Below are 20,828 nucleotides of genomic sequence, written 5' to 3'. Positions count from 1 at the left end.
TCAAGGACAGAGAAGGTCATAAAGCCCTTCTTTAACAGGAATGCTAAATATATATTATTTCTTTTTGATTCCCTAGCTCCCTGCACAGGGAAAGTGACTGGCTGTTTGCCAGGTGTCAAGAAATAGGGGATAAAATTGTAGTGTGCTGGCACCCACATGTGCTGCCAACCATCTCTGCCCAGGCAGCTCTCTGCTCTTGCAATGGGCATCTTGAAAGAAGAGCAAGTTGTTTTCCTGGTCATCTGTCCCTCTCCATGCCCCAAACAGAAGTAGCTCAGGCCGCAGTGGGCGTTTATAAGAACAGCAGATTATGCGCTGCTCACCCATATTGTTACTCTTTGACGTAAATTCTGCTGCTCTTGGAGTCATGTAAATACTGTTTTTTATTTCTCTTCCATCCCTCTTCAGGAGGGATGACTAAATCTAATGGTTGTGCAGAGAAATTTGAGAATATGCCCCATGGGAATAAACCTAAAGGCTCCAAAGGCAGCCCCAAAAGTCAACTGGAGCAACCAAACTATACATAAATCTCTTGAGGAACGGAGGAGCAATTTAAGGTTTTGGTATATTAACGTGTGGCCACACAGGTAGCATTTGGAGAAAAGACTAAAATCAAACATTTGATGACCTGTACTGAGCCAGGACAAATATTGATACTAATTCCTTTGCAATTCTTGGGAAGTGTGTTTGCTAAAGGTACTCCACAAGGTAACAAAGCAGCAGCTTTGCTCCAGCAGAGGCAGGGGCTGGGGGGTAGCAGACCTTTCATATCATACCTGCCAGGCTACTAAGCCTTTTTTGCTGTTCTGTGGTAAAGGAAGGAACAAAACAAAAAGAAATACAGAACAAACGGGTGAGACACAAACAGCAAGTGCTCTGGTGCTGCTTTTCTGACAGGCAAGAAATACGCTGCAGACAGAAGGGCAGCAGCTGCTGGAGAGAATCTGTTTTCAAATACCCTGCCAAAGTGACAGCCCACGGCACCTTCTCCACACAGCAGCCTCGTGGAATAATACACATCTCATGATGCAGTGACCGATACATTTGCAAAGAGCATTTGGTTTTATTATTATTTTTTTTTCTGAACGTCAGAGAATAAAAAAAGTTGCACAGGAGACAGTTTGAAAAACAGGAAATATTCACATTGTCAAACAGCTTGACAACTACTGCTGTTACCATTGACATGAAGTACGTTTTGAAACAGTGACGCTGGAGCATTTCAAAGGGATACAGGAAAGGGTTGAGTCACTGTTGGTGGTTGCTGAGTCTCATCACAAACCACCGAGGCACAGATTCAGAGCAGAGACACAGCTTGGTTAAGGCTTTTATTCTCAGAACTGTCCTCTTGATTTAGGGCCTTTCATCACCGAGTTCCCAGACTGGGACATCTGTGGTATCTTCCAGTGTGTTTGACCACCCTAAAGTTGATGCTCACAGTTGCTTTCCAAATGACTTGCCCAACTCAAGGCTGGGAATAAACCAAGAATTCTTAGCGTTCCGTTCTCTGCTTTTTCTACTCCCCAGCAATCAATCCTTTCGTTTAAAGCATGAAAGCCATTTCAAAAGAATTTTACTGACATATGAAACACAAACACTCTTGAATGCTCACATTGTTAATGCAAAGATTTCCAAACTTTAAAATATTAATCACACCCGTTATATATTCACAATAAACCATGCCATGCCATGCCTGCCCAGGAAATAACTGTGCTTTGGGGTGGTGTGGGACACTGGCCAAGCAAGCCTGCAGTAGGTAACAATCCTCCAGTTGTATGCTGTTGCTTGCAGGACCCACTTTCACTAGGTATTTGTATTAGGTGGATGAGCTTCAGCAAGGGAGACCGGTATTTCTCCTCACTAAGTGCAACTCCCTCCCCAACACCTATGGGCTTTGTTCTTTAACCCCAGCACTTCTGCTCTGCTCACCACCCACAGCAAGCTGCCCCAGAGCGTTATGCTCACAGGACAGCCATCACCGTGTCAGGGCCACGAAGAGGATCAGAGGGATGGAGCACTTCTTGTGTGAAAACAAGCTGAGAGAGTTGGGGTTGTTCAACCTAGAGAAGAGAAGGCTCTGGGGAGATTTTAGAGCCCCTTCCAGAACCTGAAGGAGCTGTAGGAGAGATGGGGAGGGACTCTTGATCAGGGAATGGAGCCATAGGACGAGGAGAAAGGGTTTGACACTGAAAGAGGGGAGATGGAGATGAGATCTGGGGAAGAACTTCTTTCCTGTGAGGGTGGTGAGACACTGGAACAGGTTGCCCAGAGAAGCTGTGGCTGCCCCATCCCTGGAGGGGTTCAAGACCAGGCTGGATGGGGCTTTGAGCAACCTGGTCTGGTGAGAGGTGTCCCTGCCCATGGCAGGGGGCTGGAACTTCATGATCTTTAAGGTCTTTTCCAACTCAAACCATTCTATGATTCTATATGAAACAAATTCCTACATGCAATGGGGAAAAGGAAGGGGTAGCAATCCGACAGTGAAAAGTAGATGGGAACCTCCTGCTGCAGGGTTCGTTCTTCAAAGCAGACCATCAGGACAGGCTGCTATATTTTGAGAAAGGAGTAAAAGATGTGAGTGATGGCGGTCTCAGCTTTAGCCACCACCTCCGCTAAGGAGGACTGCATCAGTCACTAAGGTGTCCTGACAAAAATACGTGGTTTAAAGAGTCAATGTTTGCAAGGTCATTCCTATCTATTCCTCCACAGAGGAGAGAATATCATGGATTAAAAAAAAAAAAAAAGGAAAAAAAGTACTTTTTACGTGAAGAGGAGGTTTCCTTTTGACTCGTGCCTCTGTCTAGGAAAGAGAGCTGCTGATGGATAGAAGCAGAAGGATCAGGAGGTGTCTGCTGTTTCCCTCTCCCACCTGGCCACAGGCAGCTCGTAGCCCCAGGCACACACCAGCCAAATGAAGCTTTCACCCGCGATCCCATGTTCTGGGACTGTCAGCAAAGGCCAAAACCTCACAGGCTTCTCCAAGAAAGGATTAAGCAGAGGAATATAACTGCTGGCAACAGTGAAGGAATAATTATAGATGCCTTCAGAGTTCCCAGAGCAGGGAGCACTGGAGGAGACTAAGATTTGAAACCAGTAACAAAAGGGGAAGAGGGAACAAGTATTTGAGTACACGTTTACTGCAAAATAAAGGTGTCAAACAGAAAATTATTTGAGGCATCAACAGATATGGAGGGAAGAATCTCTTACCTTGGTGTTAGGAATGAACAAGAGGATCTGAAACGACTTGTTTACAAGCATAAATATTATTCAGTTGGTATTACTGAAATCCAGTAGAAAAAAACCTGAGATCTCTCATCACAACTTACTAAGATGAAGCAGACAAACAAAGAATACAGTGTAATTCCTGTGCTTCAAATGCTGTTAACTGTTTCTAAGTCTCTGACAGGTCTAAATTCAAAGGGTCTTATACAGTTAAAGATTAATGAACTAGCAGATAAAGAATAAAATAGGTCAGTAGGTGATGCCTGTTACAACAGTCACTCTAGAGAATAAGACAACCAGCTCCTCAAAAAGCAATCAATAATCCACTGAGGAGAAAGAAAGCCATATTATCCATCCGGAAGACTAACTAAACTACTGGAAATCTCAGACTGCCAGCATTAAAATGACCTTGAAATTTCTAATTCAGAGAGTATTTCATAGCACACGAATTTATATTAAACCTCATCTTGACGTGAAGGAATTGATTTTAGCACAAAACATAATAAACTATTCAGTGGAAGGTGGATCATAACCTAGTAACAATTTGTTATGTGCCAGGAGACCAAACCAGTTTTGAATAGATAAGGTCCATAAAGACAAAACCAAATATGAATCATGTCAGCCAGGACAGAAATGTAATAGATAACTAAGATCCGAGAACCATTAAAAAACACTAAGTTAGCAAAAAGAAATCTTAATGCTATGCTGGGATAAAGCCTAGATAGGAATGGAAGCATGAGGAAATGTAAGAAACCCTCAATACATAAAGATGGAAAAGTAAAAAAATGTGTATCTCTGAGTAGGTACCATATGCTGGGAAGTGAAAGAAAATAACAACCGAAGTAAAAGAATCAACAGAAAGTCTAAGAGACTCAAAACTAGGTTTTGAGGCAACATGAGGAACGAACAGAAACCTAGCAATGATCTTGTTCTTTTACAAAAAGACACAGTGGAGCTGTTAATAAGGGAGCAGAAAAGATGACGCATCTGATTACTATTTCCATTCTGCATTAAAAAAAAAAAAAAAAGAAAGAGAAAGAAGTCTGACGTACTCCTGCCTGATGGAGAAATACTTTCCACTTCAACAGTAACTAAGGACTACGCTGAATGACAACTGAGGTCAGATGCTTGAAAATTAACACATTCATATAAACTGTACTGAAGAGTACAGAGAGCAGTTTTCTGTTCTAAAGAGAGCATTTATGGAACGAGCAGCTCACTGGACCATTAACACTCATCATCAGTATGTCTTGGAGTACAAAGGAAACTCCACAGGAACAAGGAAGAAAGTAATTGTTGTGACAACCTTCGAAAAGCATTAGTGGGATGGCTGGGACACCTGTCTGTCAAGTCAACAATAATGCCAGGTGGCTGGGACACCTGTCTGTCAAGTCAACAACGCCAGGAAAAAAAATAATAGTGTAATGACTTATATGGGATTTTACTAATAGATACGTAGTATGACACATGCAATGTCATTTCGTACAGATTTATGATTAAGATGCCTTATCAAACCAGTTCAGTATGATTCTTTCAAATTATAAGTTTGACTAATAAAGACTAAAAAACACGCATTAGAATGTGATACTTCACAGACTCGATCGAGTTGCTTAATCAGGCCTTGATCTATATCACAGTCAACAAAAAAATGATGAGAGATGACTCTTCAACCTATCAGGATACTGTATCATAAGCACTAATGGTCAGAGGCGAGATATATTCAGACAGAACAAATTATTAAGTGTGAAGGTAATTAGCAAACAGAACAATGTGACGTCAGTTGTCTCACAGCCAGTGTGTGTGTATCTTCATATTATACACATTTGTCTCTCGTGCCGTTAAAATATCCTTATGTGGTACTCACTAGAACACTCCAGATTTAATGTGAAAACTAACCAAGAGAGTATCCCACCTCAAGAAAGTCAACAAAAAGCTTTGAGATAAAGAAAAGCTGCCTCAAATAATATTTTCTCCCCTTGAGGCAGTTGAGGGATCCAGACGCCTTCATTCTGAAGCACAAACACAAAGCTGCTTCAGATGCTGGCAAAAAGAGACAACCTGCTCATTACCTCTATAATCAGCTGTGCTACAGTGAGGACACTACCCTCAGGATCAGAGACTGAAGCCTGTTTTAAAAAGATATCAGAAAAAATGCATTAGAATGTGATACTTCACAGACTCGATCGAGTTGCTTAATCAGGCCTTGATCTATATCACAGTCAACAAAAAAATGATGAGAGATGACTCTTCAACCTATCAGGATACTGTATCATAAGCACTAATGGTCAGAGGCGAGATATATTCAGACAGAACAAATTATTAAGTGTGAAGGTAATTAGCAAACAGAACAATGTGACGTCAGTTGTCTCACAGCCAGTGTGTGTGTATCTTCATATTATACACATTTGTCTCTCGTGCCGTTAAAATATCCTTATGTGGTACTCACTAGAACACTCCAGATTTAATGTGAAAACTAACCAAGAGAGTATCCCTCCTCAAGAAAGTCAACAAAAAGCTTTGAGATAAAGAAAAGCTGCCTCAAATAATATTTTCTCCCCTTGAGGCAGTTGAGGGATCCAGACGCCTTCATTCTGAAGCACAAACACAAAGCTGCTTCAGATGCTGGCAAAAAGAGACAACCTGCTCATTACCTCTATAATCAGCTGTGCTACAGTGAGGACACTACCCTCAGGATCAGAGACTGAAGCCTGTTTTAAAAAGATATCAGAAAAAATACACATGGGGAGCTGCAAAGGAGCACATCAATGCATACTTGTAATTAGAATGACTACAACATGAGGAGTGCAGGTTTTGCCCCCGTTTTCTGATTATTATTTTTTTTCTTTGCTGAAGTAAGTGGTAGCAATGTAGATTGGAATCTGCCTGTCCTGGAGTTTCCTAAGTCCACTGGAAACCAAGGCAAATTGGACTGCATCTCTGTGACCCCTAAAAAGCTTGGGGAGCTGCAAAGGAGCACATCAATGCATGCCTGTAATTACAATGACTACAACATGAGGAGTGCAGGCTTTGCTCCTGTTTTCTGATTATTTTTTTTTTTCTTTGCTAAAGAACCAAGGCAAATTAGACTGCATCTCTGTGGCCCCTTAAAAGCTACAGTCTTCAGTGATGCACAACAAACTGGGAGGCTGGGGTAGTGCCAGCCATCAGGAAAACTGGAAAGAGAAAGCAAAGTTTCCCCTCTAATGCCAGAGGTAAAGAGATACACCTACCCATTCAGAGGCAGGGAAAGGCTTAGATTAGTAAACACCGGAATGCTCAAAGTTGTTTTGCTCATGTGCAAATCCAGAGCTCAAGGACTACTGCATTGTGAGTCTGAGTTGATCCGGTTACGGATAGAGGAACAAGCAGCCAAGGTCAAATGGATTATTTACTATTGCATAAATTCTGTTGAGAATTCAGAGAGTAACTGAAAATATGGCTGCTTTCACACTGCAGGACCTGAGAAGCAACAAGTCCCCTTTTCCAGCGAGGGAGAACCTACCTCCAGCTACTTTGGTTCTACTGACAGATGTGAGCATGCACCCCTTCCCACTATAACAGGACACCTGATGAAGGATAAGCTGTTGCCCTGTAATAACTTATTCATATGGCCATAGCCCAGTTATAACCCTCTCCCCCAACCTCAGGGAGCTTCTGATCCACAGGTTTTCATTAAAAAAAAGCAGGCACTGACTGTCCCATGCCTCTAACCTCTCACTTGCCTGTTGTATGCTCCAGGCACTACAGCTTTCTGGAGGCAGCTTGTTAGGTCTTAGTGGTCTTCATTGGACTTCATTGTCCAAGGCACACACATTCTCTAGTCCCTTATAGCGTAACAGGCTGCTCAGTTTGAGCAACAAATATCTATAATGCAAGTTTCCTTACCTCGATTGTGCTGCAAGAGGACGATAGTGGGATTGACGATTGTGGTAGAGGGATAAGCAGAGGAAGACTTGTTGATTGAAGTGAAGGAGGTGGGATAGTCAGTGCCAGTGCCAGGCTGGGGCACTTCATTTAGCACAGGACCTGGGTCCTGAAAAGGAGAGCAACACATCGTTAGCAGCACGCAGAAAGATCCTACACTGGGAGAATCTGGGGGAAAAAAACCCCCACCCAAACATTTTAAGCTGAATGAGAAGCATAATCGCAGCAAATTTTAGTTAAAAAGGCATAAGCACGAGTGTTACCTTGCTCCTTGTACCTACCCCGCTTGTTGTTAATGCAATTAGTTTGCTAAGGCGGTACTATAATTATTTGGTGTTGGGTTTCACAACTCCAACCCCAAAAGGAGGCACTATAATTTCATCCGGCAGACTCTCTGGAGCAAACGCAGGGTGCCAGAAGTGAGCAAATCTGGTTGCAGGGGGGGAGAAGACACAGACATCTTTCCCCGATATATACACACACAAACACTTGTTTTAAAAGTATTCCTTTCATAGCAAGAAGTCAGACATGCAAAACTCATGCAATTCTGGAGTGAAACATTACTACTGCAGCTGGTTTGGTAAGGAAGGTCTGAGGAATAAGGTTAGCACCATCGCTCAGGAAACAGTATAACACCTACCTGGTTAAAAAAACGAAATAAAGAAGCCCCAAAACAGATAGAAGGTAAAAAGTAGGACTCTAGCAAGGAAGATACTCAACATGGCTTTGCCACCAGAGCACAGATAGCAAACTGCTCTTGCTCTCCTAAAGCATCCAGCTCCATTATTTCCTTAATTCAAACCCACCTCTGGTACCACCACGGCCCTGGTTGTTCTGTAGAAACACATGCTGTGTCAGCAGGGAGACTTTAAGAATGCTATTTATCTTTGAAATATCTCAGTTCAGGGATACCAGGCTTTTGGTGGTGGTAAGGGGAAACGATAAAGAAGGGACAATAACTGAGACTCCATGTGCCAGTTTAGGCTCAGATTTTTCAACACACGGCCCTGGTTGTTCTGTAGAAACACATGCTGTGTCAGCAGGGAGACTTTAAGAATGCTATTTATCTTTGAAACTTCTCAGTTCAGGGACACCAGGCTTTTGGTGGTGGTAAGGGGAAACGATAAAGAAGGGACAATAACTGAGACTCTGTGTACCAGTTTTAGGCTCAGATTTTTCAAAACCTTCTTAAGGAATTTGGACACACAATTAGCATTACTGGGGAATGAGCATCCAAACAGAGTATGGAACAGCGTACCAGATTTCTGCACTCCTGCTACTCCACTGTCAGACTGAGCTGAGCATTCAAGGGAATTTTCATTGCTATTAAAAATAAACGGAGTATGCAGAGAATATTGTGCCAGAAGAATCCCTGCTCCTGGCTTTTCTGGCCAAGGGCAACTCAGTGCCCTTCAACAGGGAATGGACTTAGAGGATCAGGCAGGGGGCTGAGCACCAGAGCTCAGAGATAAATCATAGTGAGAACTGGCCATAATCAGAACAAGCATCTACAGTCTCTCCAACCTGAAGGGGAAATAGAGAAGAAAAATCCTGTTCTTCCCTATCTTGGAGGTGATCTTGCTCCAAGCAGCACTTTATCAGGCCATAGACATTTCATGAGGACAGAAAAGAATCAATGGTCTTCAGAAACCGATGTCCCAAGAGAAAAACCCAACCCTGTTTTGCTGGCTGTGATGATATTCCAAACAATGCAATTTGGGAAAAGGAGTGGGAATCAGGGAGAAGTACGAGATCTGGGTTTGAGCTTCACTTTGATAACTAAAATATACAGAATGCTTCAAAGAAGGGGGATGTCGGATCAGGACAGGCTCAGCAGCCCCAGCTAAGTCATGCTGTGTGGTGACATGACTGAATCAAGTCCAAAAATATCGCAAAACTCTCATTTCCTGAGAATCAGGTAGGACAAAATTGCCACTGCTCCTCTATGATTTGGATGCCTGATGATTTTTTGTGGACCCTGCAGATAGGTTCCATTAAAAAAAACAAAAACAAAACCAAACAAAAAACCAAACCAAACCCAAATCCCCAAAAACAAAAGCCCCAAAATTTCATTGCTCTCTGCAGTAAAAAATCCACTGATTACAACAGAAGCAGAAAGGCTTCAACAGAAGCAGAGAGGAAATATCATCCCTGGTTGCTTTTCTCACCCCACCCCTGTAAATGCCTGTTTGCTAGATCCTTATAGGCTCAGAGGGCAGAGAAAACATCATCATGAAAGAAGGGAGTTTCTGCTGAACTTCTTGCTTGTCCTTACAAGCAACCATATAAAAAAAAAAAAAAAATGGTTGTAAGACTTCCAGTACGAGGAGAGTCAGGCGCCTTTTGCCTCCTCTGCAACTTTAGGTGAGAGCTACTTCTCCTCCTCGTCCCTAAGGACTTCTTAAAACAGGTGATGACCTTAAAGAGAAACAAAACCTAATCCAAGAACAAAGCAATTCCAAGGCAGATTGAATTCTTCAGAATTTTCAAAGACAAGCCATTCCAAACTGAAGAGATGCTCTCCCCCTAATCCATCCCATAGCACCTACATGCTTGGAAGACTCTTAGGTCAGTAATTGATATTATTGCTTGTAGATCACTGGATACTGGCAGGAATCTTACACTGATTTCAGCAGGGATTTGTGTGGAGACCATACAGCCTCGTGGCTCCAAGTGGAACAGAAAGGCAGCCCTAACCTTTAACCGGTCTGCTGTCACTGCTTTGAATGTTATTCAAACACAATTAAGGATGCTATTAAAAGAGCCTGAGGAGATCAGTTAGTTGCAGCTATTCTGTTCATACAGAATTCATTATTCCAAGCAAATCCTGGGGAGATTCTCAAGGTGCGCATCACCGGGCACGAAGGGAGACAGTCAAATGCTGTTGCAAGAAGTCAATAGAAGAGTTGAAAGCTGCACAAGGCAGGGAACACGCATGCACGAGCACAGGGCATAAACAAGGTTTCAGTTGTCATGCTGCTGGCAGGGAGCGAGTCATCACTCCTCTCTCCAGTTTAGTATTGCAAGGAGAAAGTAATTTTAATCTGGGAATACAAATTTAGGAAAAGGGCGAGGAGGGTACTTGGCAAGCTTACTGTACGTGAGATGACTCCAGTGATTTCAGGCTTCAAGCCCCTGTGCAAAGCCCCCGTGACTGGAGGGACAAGTGAAGGTGGTGATGAGAAGAATGGCAGTTTCGGGTAACCAGGGGAGGGTGCTTGGTTATGGTGGGAACCCCTCTGGAGATGTGGGGGAATGAAATCGTCTAGAGTCGGAAAAGTCAAGGGTGAGCCAGAAGAAACAGTCTCAGGGAATACGGAGCCTTGCCCGAAAGGAACCAGAGGCGGTGGTGGAGTGCTGGAGCTGCCTTCTTGCTGTCTGTCTGGATTAACCTGGAGGAGGGGGACTACTATAACCCCAGGCTGAGCTGTGGTGGTGGCAGTGGCATCCTGTAGGAAACAAGGTGTTGTTATGCACCGGGGGAGATTGGTACTTTAGTCTAACGCAGCCATATCGTGCCATGCAAGGATGCACCCAAAATGATACGGAGCCCCAACAGGTTTTCTTTCCTCAGGGAGACATACTTCTTCGGTCTTGCAGCCCTGGCCTCCATGAACACGCACAGTTTTTTCCCCAAAATCTTCCTTCCCCTCGCCACCCCTCTTCTCCGGTCCTGTGCGGTGAGGCTAAATCAAACCACGGAGAGGTTCTGCATTCACCATTGTTTGAGAAGCACTAACCATCACATTACAGCGTTTTGCTTCTTCTACACCTCCCTAAACCAGCGAGGTCCTCACCAGCCCAACCCAACCCTCCACAAACACCACACACTCAAACACACAGCTCAACGTTGTGGGGGGGGAAGGACGCGCACGGGGTGTTAAGGATTATCCAGGAGAAGACCACAAGACTCGGGTGGCAAAATGAGAGCTCAGGAATTAGGTAGGAGGGGAATAAAGCATTAAGGGACCATCGGAATGAATTAAAGAACCGTTTCAGACGGCTGAAAGAAAACAAGGTTATGGAGAAGACATGTACCATGCTGCGTCCCATTGCCTTGTACGGTGGTTGTCGCGGCTGGGTAAGGTAAGGCTCTTTTCTCATCCTGTCCTCTGTGGCAGCCGTGCTCTGGGGCTCTGGCACTCTGTCCCTCACGGCTTGCGGAGGTGACGACTGAGTCCAGGAGGGTTGGCCCGCACCATAACTAACTGCGTCTTTACTGAGGACAATGTAATAGTATGGCCTGGGAGGAATAGGAGGAGGAGGAGGAGCAGGAAGAGACTCTCCGGTATCTGTTACAGAGGAAACAATGTCGGTGGCTGGTGCCTGAGTGAGCTCAGCCCCCAAACTGGTGCTGGCTGCTGGGTCATGTGCGGTGCCAGTGGAATTTTCAGATGCGGCCGAGCAAGTGCTGTTAGATAAACAAGCTACATATAGTTTGGTGACCTTTTTATCCGCCTTCGTCTCATGACTGGAATTCATTCCAGCCTTACTACTGGGATCTGCCCTGTCAGGGTTGCGTTGTAGGGAGGATGCGTCCGACGAGGAGCGACTTTCCGAGAGCGGCCGCCCGGCATGCACCTCATCTTTGGGGCCTGGAGAAGGAGAACAGCCCACTGGTAGGCCCTGCTTCCCACCGGGGACGGCCCCGAAAGGAGTGGGTGAGGAGAAATAACACCGTGCACTGGGATTTGGTGAGGCACGCTGCGTATAAGGCTTGGGTGCATTCAGGTACACGCAGTCCATGATGGGCACCGGCAAGAGGTTGGTCGCTTTGGTGTCAGTGCGAGGACGCCATGCAAAGCTTTCCTCTTTGGGGAGAGGAGGACGGGGAGGAGCAAGGGCCTGCCCAGGCAGAGTCAAGAAGGAAGAGAGAGGGAGAGAGGAAGCAGCACCAAATGAAATGAGATTAAAACAAAAACAAAAAAAGGAAGGAAAAACAAAATAAATTTGAAGAATGAATTCGGTCATTAGACTCGGGTTAAGCAGGTTTTTAATACAGCAAGAACAAAAAGCAAATACAGTATCTGGAAGGCGAGCGCGGAACTCACTCACAGACATCACCTCACACACTCTCTCTCGTGTAGCACAGCTCACCCCAGCAGGAAAACCATACCCAGCTCTCAAGTCCCTGCCTACACGCTCCTCTCTCCGGGCTATAGAAATCTCAGTGCTGTATTGTTTCCAGAGGCCTGCACAGCAACACTCACCCTGCCCCTGGGAAAACCTACAGTCAAGATTTAACATCCTGGCTAACTAAAGCCAGGCTCATGCCTCTGTAACTAAACACTTCCCAGCGCTGGGGATGTTTGAATCCCAAAACCCAATTCAGAGCTCTAGGCCATCTCTGCCACATGTGAAGCGCGCTGCCGAAAAAACAAACCCTGTGAAGTTTCACCAGAGCTAATGAAAGCAGACATCGTGTGAATACTACAGCCTGCCACAGCCAGCTAAGGAAAAAGTCAGCATTTCTTCCTTCTAAAAGCTAGCTCTTGAATTCTCTTCAGGATTTTTCAGTCCTGAAAACGCTTTCAGGAAGACCAGACCAATTGAAGTTTCTTGAAGAACTGAGTTCACAGCAATTTGCCTCCAGAAGTTTCTTGAAGAACTGAGTTCACAGCAATTTGCCTCCAGAATCAAGATCACCAACAGAGAAATCCTGCTTCTAATAAATAATAATAAAAAAAAACACCTTCACCATTTTACTTTGCAACATGTAGGTTGCTAAGTAAACTCCACAACTGCCTGTCAACTGCAACTCCAACTCCGATTACAGTCAATTTTTTCTGAAAGCCAAACTATTCTGAAGTAAAATGACTTGGCAATAGAGAGGTTTTGTTTTATTTATTGTTTTGTTGCCAGTAGCTGAAAACTATAAACTACAGAAAGGAAGAGAATGAAAACACCCACCTAGTGAACAGTAGTTCCCTGCATTCTTGCAAATTAACCCTCTGGAAACTACGAAAGTTGGTTTTACACACACTTTGTTGTCATATTTTTATGCTAAACCACTGCTGGAACAGCCTTAACAGTTTGCAGCATTCGAAACTGAAAAAATACCTCCTTTAAAATTCATCCACATATGGCAGGTTGTGGCCAGCACCTACTCCTGTTACATGGATATAGACCTAGAATAGTTTCATAAAATTATGGCTGCTGTCCCAAAATCTACTGTCCTCGTGCTGCCCCTCCTTCCCCCCCATCCCTGATGTGTAAGGGAGCAGAGAAGTGGGTTGGTAAGTGCTCCCTCTGATGGGCTTCTGCCTCTGGATCAGGCTCATTCCTTTTGATTCCTGGAGGAGAGTAGCTTCAGTCTGGAGACTTCGGAGTGCCACAGCATTTCCCTAGGTTAGGTGAAGCCTCACTTTACCACTGCATAATATTATCAGAAAATATTAATTCATGACCTGCGATTGCTGTTTTCCTCTATTTTCTTCTCTTTCAGCTTAGCTTGGGCAGCAGTCCTTGAGGCTTCTACAAGAAGTACAACGTGCATCAGTGCTCTCCTGTTCATCAAGACCAATCAGGGACCCCAGGGCAGCTGTAAGGATCGGGCAGTAAATGGGTCTCCCTTTTAGGGTGCCACTCCTTCCCATGCCTTCACCTGGGTTGTGCCTTCTTCCACACTCTCTTACAATTTCAGGAGTGTTGTCTGTTCTGTGGCTTTGCTACAGGTCCCTGATGATGAGAGAAGTCACCCTGACAGGGCTTTAAAGGGACTCTGTTTCACACAAGAAAGTGATTTCTAATGAAGGATTTCCTTATCAGCTTTCAGGCTGCTTCTGTGCAGATCAACCACCCGAAAGAAAAAGGATGAAGTTAGGCTTTTTTTTAACAGATTGACTTCGACAATATACCTTCAGGTACAAACAACCTTTCCCTTGTTGGCTTGTATCAGTTACAGTGTTAAAACTGAAAGGCTTTTCCCCAATATCTCGTTTTTTTAATGTGGGGTGTAAATCTACTTTCCGCCTGTGGCAACCTTTAGGAAATAGACCGAGATAAAAGACAAACAGGAATAGATGACTACTTCACCTTTTTTCTTGCAAACAAATGTCCTCCTCCTCCATCCACCAAGGAAACCTTTTTCTTGCAAACAAATGTCCTCCTCCTCCTCCATCCACCAAGGAAACACTGTGGTCCATCTGAGCACAAGAGCTCCACAGCTGACATCAGCGTTGCCCCCATTTTAAAGGTAGGAAAATCTGAGGCACAGCAACTTACCCAAGTCTGCAGCAAAGTTTGGAGCTCAACCCAGGACTCCTGACCATCAATCCAGTGCTTGAACCCAGATGATCACCCTCAGGGTCACAGAAGAAAGGCTTACCTGTGGCTTGCTGTCTGAGGAAAGGTTCGGACGCACACTCCTAAAACCCTTGGCAGCCAGAGAAGATGGTTGAGCATCCCCATTGGCATCAGTGTTGGGTGACGACCTCCAATCATCTATGAAGGAAAGGAAAACTTGTATCACAGAGGATTCCCTCCAGCTACAGGATCAGCGAAAGGACAGGACTCTTCTTCTTTTATTTTCTTTCTTTTTTCTCCCCAGGCAACAAGAAACAGTTCCAAGAAAGCAACAGAAGCAACAACAAAAGCAGCCAATGTTTGTACCTGTTTCTGAGTTTTCTGGCTCCAGACCTAAGCGTTTCACAGAAAGGAGGGATGGAAGGGGTGGGGGTGAAGGGTAGGCATAGAGGAAAAGAAAGGGGAAAAAAATAAACCGTTACATTTCCAGAAAACATGTACCAATTGAAGTTAAGAGTCGAGCTACTTCATTTCACACATAAAATGCTTTCTGACAGGGCTGCCTAATTACCATAGAGACCAGCCCCAAACATGATGCCCTCCTTGTTTCTGACCTTTGTAAACACAAGGCAATTCATTCAGAGCAATGAAGAAACAATTGTTCATTGACATTCTTATTTCAGAGGCAAAAAGGCAGCCCAGCTAGCTCCTTTCTAAAGCTGCAGCTTGATGTCCAGACACCACAAATTACTGGAAATGTAGACTCTGCACAGCCTGCATCACGACTGCATAAAGACCTATCTATCCTTATCAATACCACTATGTGTGATTAACTGAGATAAAAGGACTGCCAACAAATAGATCAGGTTTTGCAGAACTAAGTGCATGGCCATGAAGGGAGTTATAAAATATGATGTCACTTTATGACCCAGTCCCTGCAGCTGGATGCACTGGTTTCATCACCCATTTACCCACCTCCCGCTGAGCACCTCCCCACCCCTTCACCCATTTCTGCTGTTTAAGTTATATGCAAAAAGCTTTTCCAGCTCCAAAGTACATTTCATAAAGCGATTGAGAGAGTAAGCAAAGGAAGTATTAATGAGCTGATTTCCATAGTAATGGGCTCATTGCCATTCAAGCTGCTGGAAATTTATGAAGCCATCAACAAAAAGGAGAGAGGCAATGGCAGGGGGTAGGAGTGAAGAAACAGAGAATGGCAAGCATGAAAAGAGGGTAGGTCACGGGTGGAGCAGAATGGGAGGAGAAGACAGCGCAGAAAGCAATACATTGGGGCTGGAATTAATGGAATTGCCTTTCCTCCAACAATAGCCAGAAACGATGTATGCTTTGCTTTCAAGAGCAAGTTTGACCCCTTCTCCCCCCGTTAACAGCATCTTGCCTTTGGGAGTTCATCCTCTCTGCCAGACCCACGACACTGGCCAGGTTTGTTATGCTTTGCCTGTCTCCTACAATTAAGTAATTACACGTCTGCTATTGAAAGATAGCAAAGCTCTGTGGTGACACTGTCTGCCTGGGATGCTATCCCTGCTCCCTTGACAACCCCAGTGAATGCTACAGCGGCAGCAGCACCGTTCGGCCTTTTTCTGTTGCACCTCACGCTTTGGATAAAAGGAGGTGACATGGGCATGCCAGGAAAAGGGAAAACAAAAAAAAGAGATCGGAGAGTTTTTGGTGCTCCTGACAACCAAAGGGAGCTGTAAACAAACTTAAACCAATGAGTGAGTGGACATGAAACCTGCAGTAGGAGAGAACAGGAGTCAGTCTCCTTCCACTGGTCTGGTTCTTGCAGTAGGTTTCCAACTACGCTACAAGATTTTGGGCTTTAAATTGTCGTGAGTGGACATGAAACCTGCAGTAGGAGAGAACAGGAGTCAGTCTCCTTCCACTGGTCTGGTTCTTGCAGTAGGTTTCCAACTACGCTACAAGATTTTGGGCTTCAAAGTCACCCCAAGACCCTGGACTGACCTCACTTGAGGTTATTACGAGCACTGTATTATTCCAGTTACCCTTCCACCCACTTACTTTCAGGTTGTTCAACATCCTGAGATCCTGGCGAAGTGATATTTCGATTCTCTTCATAGGCTGGAGATGCCCGGAGGGTCACAGCTCCTTTTCCGCTGCAGACTTTAGTGGGATCCATTTCTACAGGAAATGCACAGAGGAGGCACATTGAAACAGATGAAACAAAGGTATTAGGAACCATCAGAGCTCTACGGAGTAATTTTAGCATGGCTGCCTCTGGGTGAATCACTCTAGTAATGTTTATGCAGATGAAGATTAGCTCGGGATTTAAAGCATTGAGAAATCAAAGCAGTTTCATATTCATGTAACTGATGAATGTAGAAGTTCTGAGTGAGTGTAACAGAGCTAAGAATAGTGGGATCCATTTCTACAGGAAATGCACATGCACAGAGAAGGCACATTGAAACAGATGAGACAAAGGTATTAGGAACCATCAGAGCTCTACGGAGTAATTTTAGCATGGCTGCCTCTGGGTGAATCACTCTAGTAATGTTTATGCAGATGAAGATTAGCTCGGGATTTAAAGCATTGAGAAATCAAAGCAGTTTCATATTCATGTAACTGATGAATGTAGAAGTTCTGAGTGAGTGTAACAGAGCTAAGAAAGGAGGAAAAAAGGCTGAGTGTTTGAAACAAATTTCACAGGTCCATTTGCTTTATTTGGACCACTTTGTCTGGAGATACTGTACCAGCAAGGACAGTCTACCATTACACCTGCAGCTCTTCTGTAGGGATGTCCCAGTGGTATAAAACAATATGATTTGTGTGCTGAAGCCTTAACAATGCCTTTTGTGCAGGACTGAAAGAGAAAAAATTCTTATGATCACCAGAGGATCAAATCTTGTAGCTAAGCTGAACACGATCTAAAGGCAGGGCACTGCAAACCACCTCCGTGGTTTCATGGCAGCGCTTTGTCTGGAGATACTGTACCAGCAAGGACAGTCTACCATTACACCTGCAGCTCTTCTGTAGGGATGTCCCAGTGGTATAAAACAATATGATTTGTGTGCTGAAGCCTTAAAAATGCCTTTTGTGCAGGACTGAAAGAGAAAAAATTCTTATGATCACCAGAGGATCAAATCTTGTAGCTAAGCTGAACACGATCTAAAGGCAGGGCACTGCAAACCACCTCCGTGGTTTCATGGCAGTGTTTCACCTCCTGACACAGGAACCCAAATCCCAACAACTAGGAGGAGGATATACCTGTTCAGATCACCCTGTGACCCAGACACCAGATCATGCCAGTGTCCTTGCTGAGGCCCAACTCAGCACAGCTTCTGTGCAGGCTTACCTTTGTGCGCTTCAGTCCGTGGATTTGGGTTTTTTCCTCCTGTCACCCTATTCAGTAATAACAAACCAGCACTTCAAGGCTATCTTCCTTCCCCTACTTAAAATCCTTCTGGAGAGTGGTTTCCTCTAAGATACCTACAGAAATAGTAAGCCTGAAGAGTCCCACTTATCTAAGCTACTTCCACAGGAAAACGTATCACCTCCTTTTCTCATGCACTATTACTGACTCTGCAGCTGCCACCAGACTTCACTTTGACCCAGCTAAACAGAGGTGCTGCTCCTACTGTGACACCACACGGGGAGCCTGAAGAGCTCACTGAGCATACGCTGTGTTACAGAAATGACAGCACAATAATTTTGATTTTTATGGGGTGAGGATCACGCTATCTCTGCACGGGGAGGGATGCAGCTCCTCTCCAGGAACTGTTATAATGAGTTACACCTTCGGGCTGGACAGAGGAGGCTTCTTGCCCAGACAACAGCCCATGTTTGTACAGATCAATATTCTCCCATTAAATCCACACCAGTAGAGCACCTACAGACCACAACAACGCCTCGGCCAGGGTTGCAAAACACACTGACCACAGCCAAGGTGGCCACAACGCAGGAAAACATCAATAGAGCCAGATGGACACAGCAGTAAGTGGAAAGACTCAATGAATGTCAAACACCTGGGTCACATCAAAAGCCCTCTGCTCTGGAATCGCTGCAGTTCAAGCTTTGCCATGGGCACCCAATGCCTTAGGGGTTTCACAAAAAGCATAGCTTGAGAACCACACTTGGAGATTGGAGAAAGGATGAAGTGAGAAACCAGAGGATACTTTCCTCCAGTTTGGTCTTTAGTTAATTTAGGCAACACTGAGGCAGCCTCTGTGAGGTGAAAGACTATCCACACAGAGATATTAAATGCTGCTTAATCCTTAAATATACCCCATTTGCACTCAACACCACACAACTGATCATGCCTTAAGGTCACCCACATGCCTGGTGAAATAGAAGTTGACTTCTCTGACTGATTTTCCAGATAGGGTCAGGATTCCTTTTGCCCAGGATTCCTGTTCTGGCTACTGTTCCCACCCACACAGCACAAGGACTCCAAGGACCCCCTTTCAAACCAGAGGACAAAGGTTTAAGCTCTGGGACTCCAGTTTCAAGAGTGCTGTAACTCTGAGGCATGGACACCCTGCTGGGAGTCACCAGTCCTGATTTAGACACCCACAAAGGGTAGCTCTTCTTCTACAGCCAGATTCCCTTCACAGGCCCTGGAGGGAAATGGAAACACTTCAACGTGTTCAACATCCCATGAATGTCTCCATCATCTTAGAGGAGAATCAAATTTGGGAATCAAAGCATTTTCTTTTTTTTTTTTAATTCATACAACATACTAAACCTGTGTACCAAATCAAAAGAATAAGAAACAGAAAAAAATGTTCCAAACTCAAAAAAAAATAAAATGCCTTGAAAAGGTTTGACAATAAAATATTGTCAGACCACTCCTACTTGGGAGAGGAAGACAAACACCTAAAATGTTGAATTCCCTCACAATTTAGGTGAAGTGATGGAAAACAAAATTATGAATTTCAGTATAGAAATGCAGCAGATGGTAATAAACATGACTTTCGCACTGTAGTATTCCAGCAGAGCATGTGTGACAGATTAGGAGAAACAAGCAGTATCAGCTAGACTAGTCCGACTGTCCAAACCCAGCAAAGTACCAAAATAACCTTGTACTTTTAGTGGGAAAACATGTGGTTGGGGAGGGGGTGACAGACGGTCTAACATCCTCATTTATCCATATAAAGATTTTGTGAAGTCAGTGTACGTACAGAAAAACAAAACCATGTTGAACTGTGCTTGAACCTGTAAAATCCCATCTCTGGCATTCATTTACTTTCATAAAGACTAAAGATACGCAGGAAACATTCTTTGGTTCCTCAGGAGTTTGGTTCAAAACAAGGCTGTAATAACAGTATTATTCATAATCAAGCATTAGTGGAAGATCTTACAACGATCCCAGATTCAAGTAGACACAATTATGTCTGCAGAGGAGCAGCATAATTGGGAACAGTGTGTTGTGCCATCAAGAACTAACTTTATTACCTACTGATGAAATCTACAGCTCTGGGAACAGTGAGAAGAGGATGAAGCTGAAAACTAGCCAAAGCGCGTGGGTGAAGCAGGGAGACAGGGACAGAGAGGGAGAGGAGAGAGAGAGAACGATGGCCAACTAATGCATGGCGGGGGAGGAAGGAAGAAGATACCTGTAGGCAGCACTAGGTGAGGAGAACTTTTCACTTTCTTCACAGGGATTATTTTAACGGCAGAAATAGAACGTGTACATAAAGGGACGTCAACAGCTGCAAACACAAAAGTGTAAATGGCACATCCAAAAAGGGAAGAACAGAGTTCGGGAAGCATGCCACAAAATTTTTCTAATGTACTTGGGAGACACAATAGCAGGAAATTTCAAATACAAAAGCAGTCCAGAGAGCACTGATGCAACCGTTAAAAATATCCCTTCGTTCACCCTAATTCGGGACGTGTCTGGTTTCTGCAGCACACAGACCCGCTCGCTGAACTCACTGGCTGCTGACTCTGCTGCAGGCAAAAAGGATCTGGAAGCATTAGTTTTTAGAAGCCATCAAAAAATTTTTAGTGTAATCATTTAGCTGAGATACACTACATGCAGAAATCAAAACATTAATTAGTTAAAACAGTTAAAACAAAATCAAGCGAAAAAACAAGGATTGAAAGGTTGAGAGAAGAACATTAAACAAGTCACATTACATGAGTTCTGGGTTTTATGGCACGTTTTACAAGTTCAGCAACAGAAGGAAGTGAAACGTGAAATAATCTTGAAAATAGTCCCATGCCAAAGGGAGCACCAAAATATCAGTTTCAGACAAAAAAAATCTACCCATATCAGCAGTAAATTGAAGAGCTTTCTACTGGACTCCATCAACTAGCACACTAATTATACTTGATGTAGTAACAACCATATAAATAGCACCGTGCAAAATTTGAGCAATTGTTACAAAATTGTCCAAACCAGCTGGTACTTCCTCCCTCTGACTGTATTGCAGCTAATGTGAAACTCTAAAAAAAAA

The 20,828-nt window shown here is 44.1% G+C and overlaps 1 protein-coding gene across 43 annotated transcripts in view; it reads right to left on the bottom strand.

The window, feature by feature from the left end:
- Positions 1-20,828, bottom strand: part of SORBS1 (sorbin and SH3 domain containing 1) — a 74,097-nt gene that overhangs the window by 49,816 nt on the left and 3,453 nt on the right. For 21 of the 43 annotated variants that reach the window (XM_014956189.1, XM_014956194.1, XM_014956185.1 and 18 more), the window contains exons 3-10: positions 19,983-20,078; positions 16,432-16,551; positions 14,755-14,781; positions 14,471-14,586; positions 11,182-11,988; positions 10,239-10,592; positions 7,105-7,252; positions 777-806 (exon numbers count right to left, since the gene is read on the bottom strand). In XM_014956189.1, coding sequence (XP_014811675.1) covers positions 777-806; positions 7,105-7,252; positions 10,239-10,592; positions 11,182-11,988; positions 14,471-14,586; positions 14,755-14,781; positions 16,432-16,551; positions 19,983-20,078 — 1,698 coding nt within the window. The remainder of the gene's footprint in view (positions 1-776; positions 807-7,104; positions 7,253-10,238; positions 10,593-11,181; positions 11,989-14,470; positions 14,587-14,754; positions 14,782-16,431; positions 16,552-19,982; positions 20,079-20,828) is intronic. The other 22 variants (XM_014956199.1, XM_014956220.1, XM_014956222.1 and 19 more) reach the window with 13 other exon arrangements.

Source organism: Calidris pugnax, unplaced genomic scaffold (genome assembly GCF_001431845.1).
Source record: "Calidris pugnax isolate Ruff unplaced genomic scaffold, ASM143184v1 scaffold196, whole genome shotgun sequence".
In the NCBI taxonomy this organism is placed as follows: Eukaryota; Metazoa; Chordata; class Aves; order Charadriiformes; family Scolopacidae; genus Calidris; species Calidris pugnax.
This window is presented reverse-complemented; position numbering and strand designations above follow the sequence as displayed.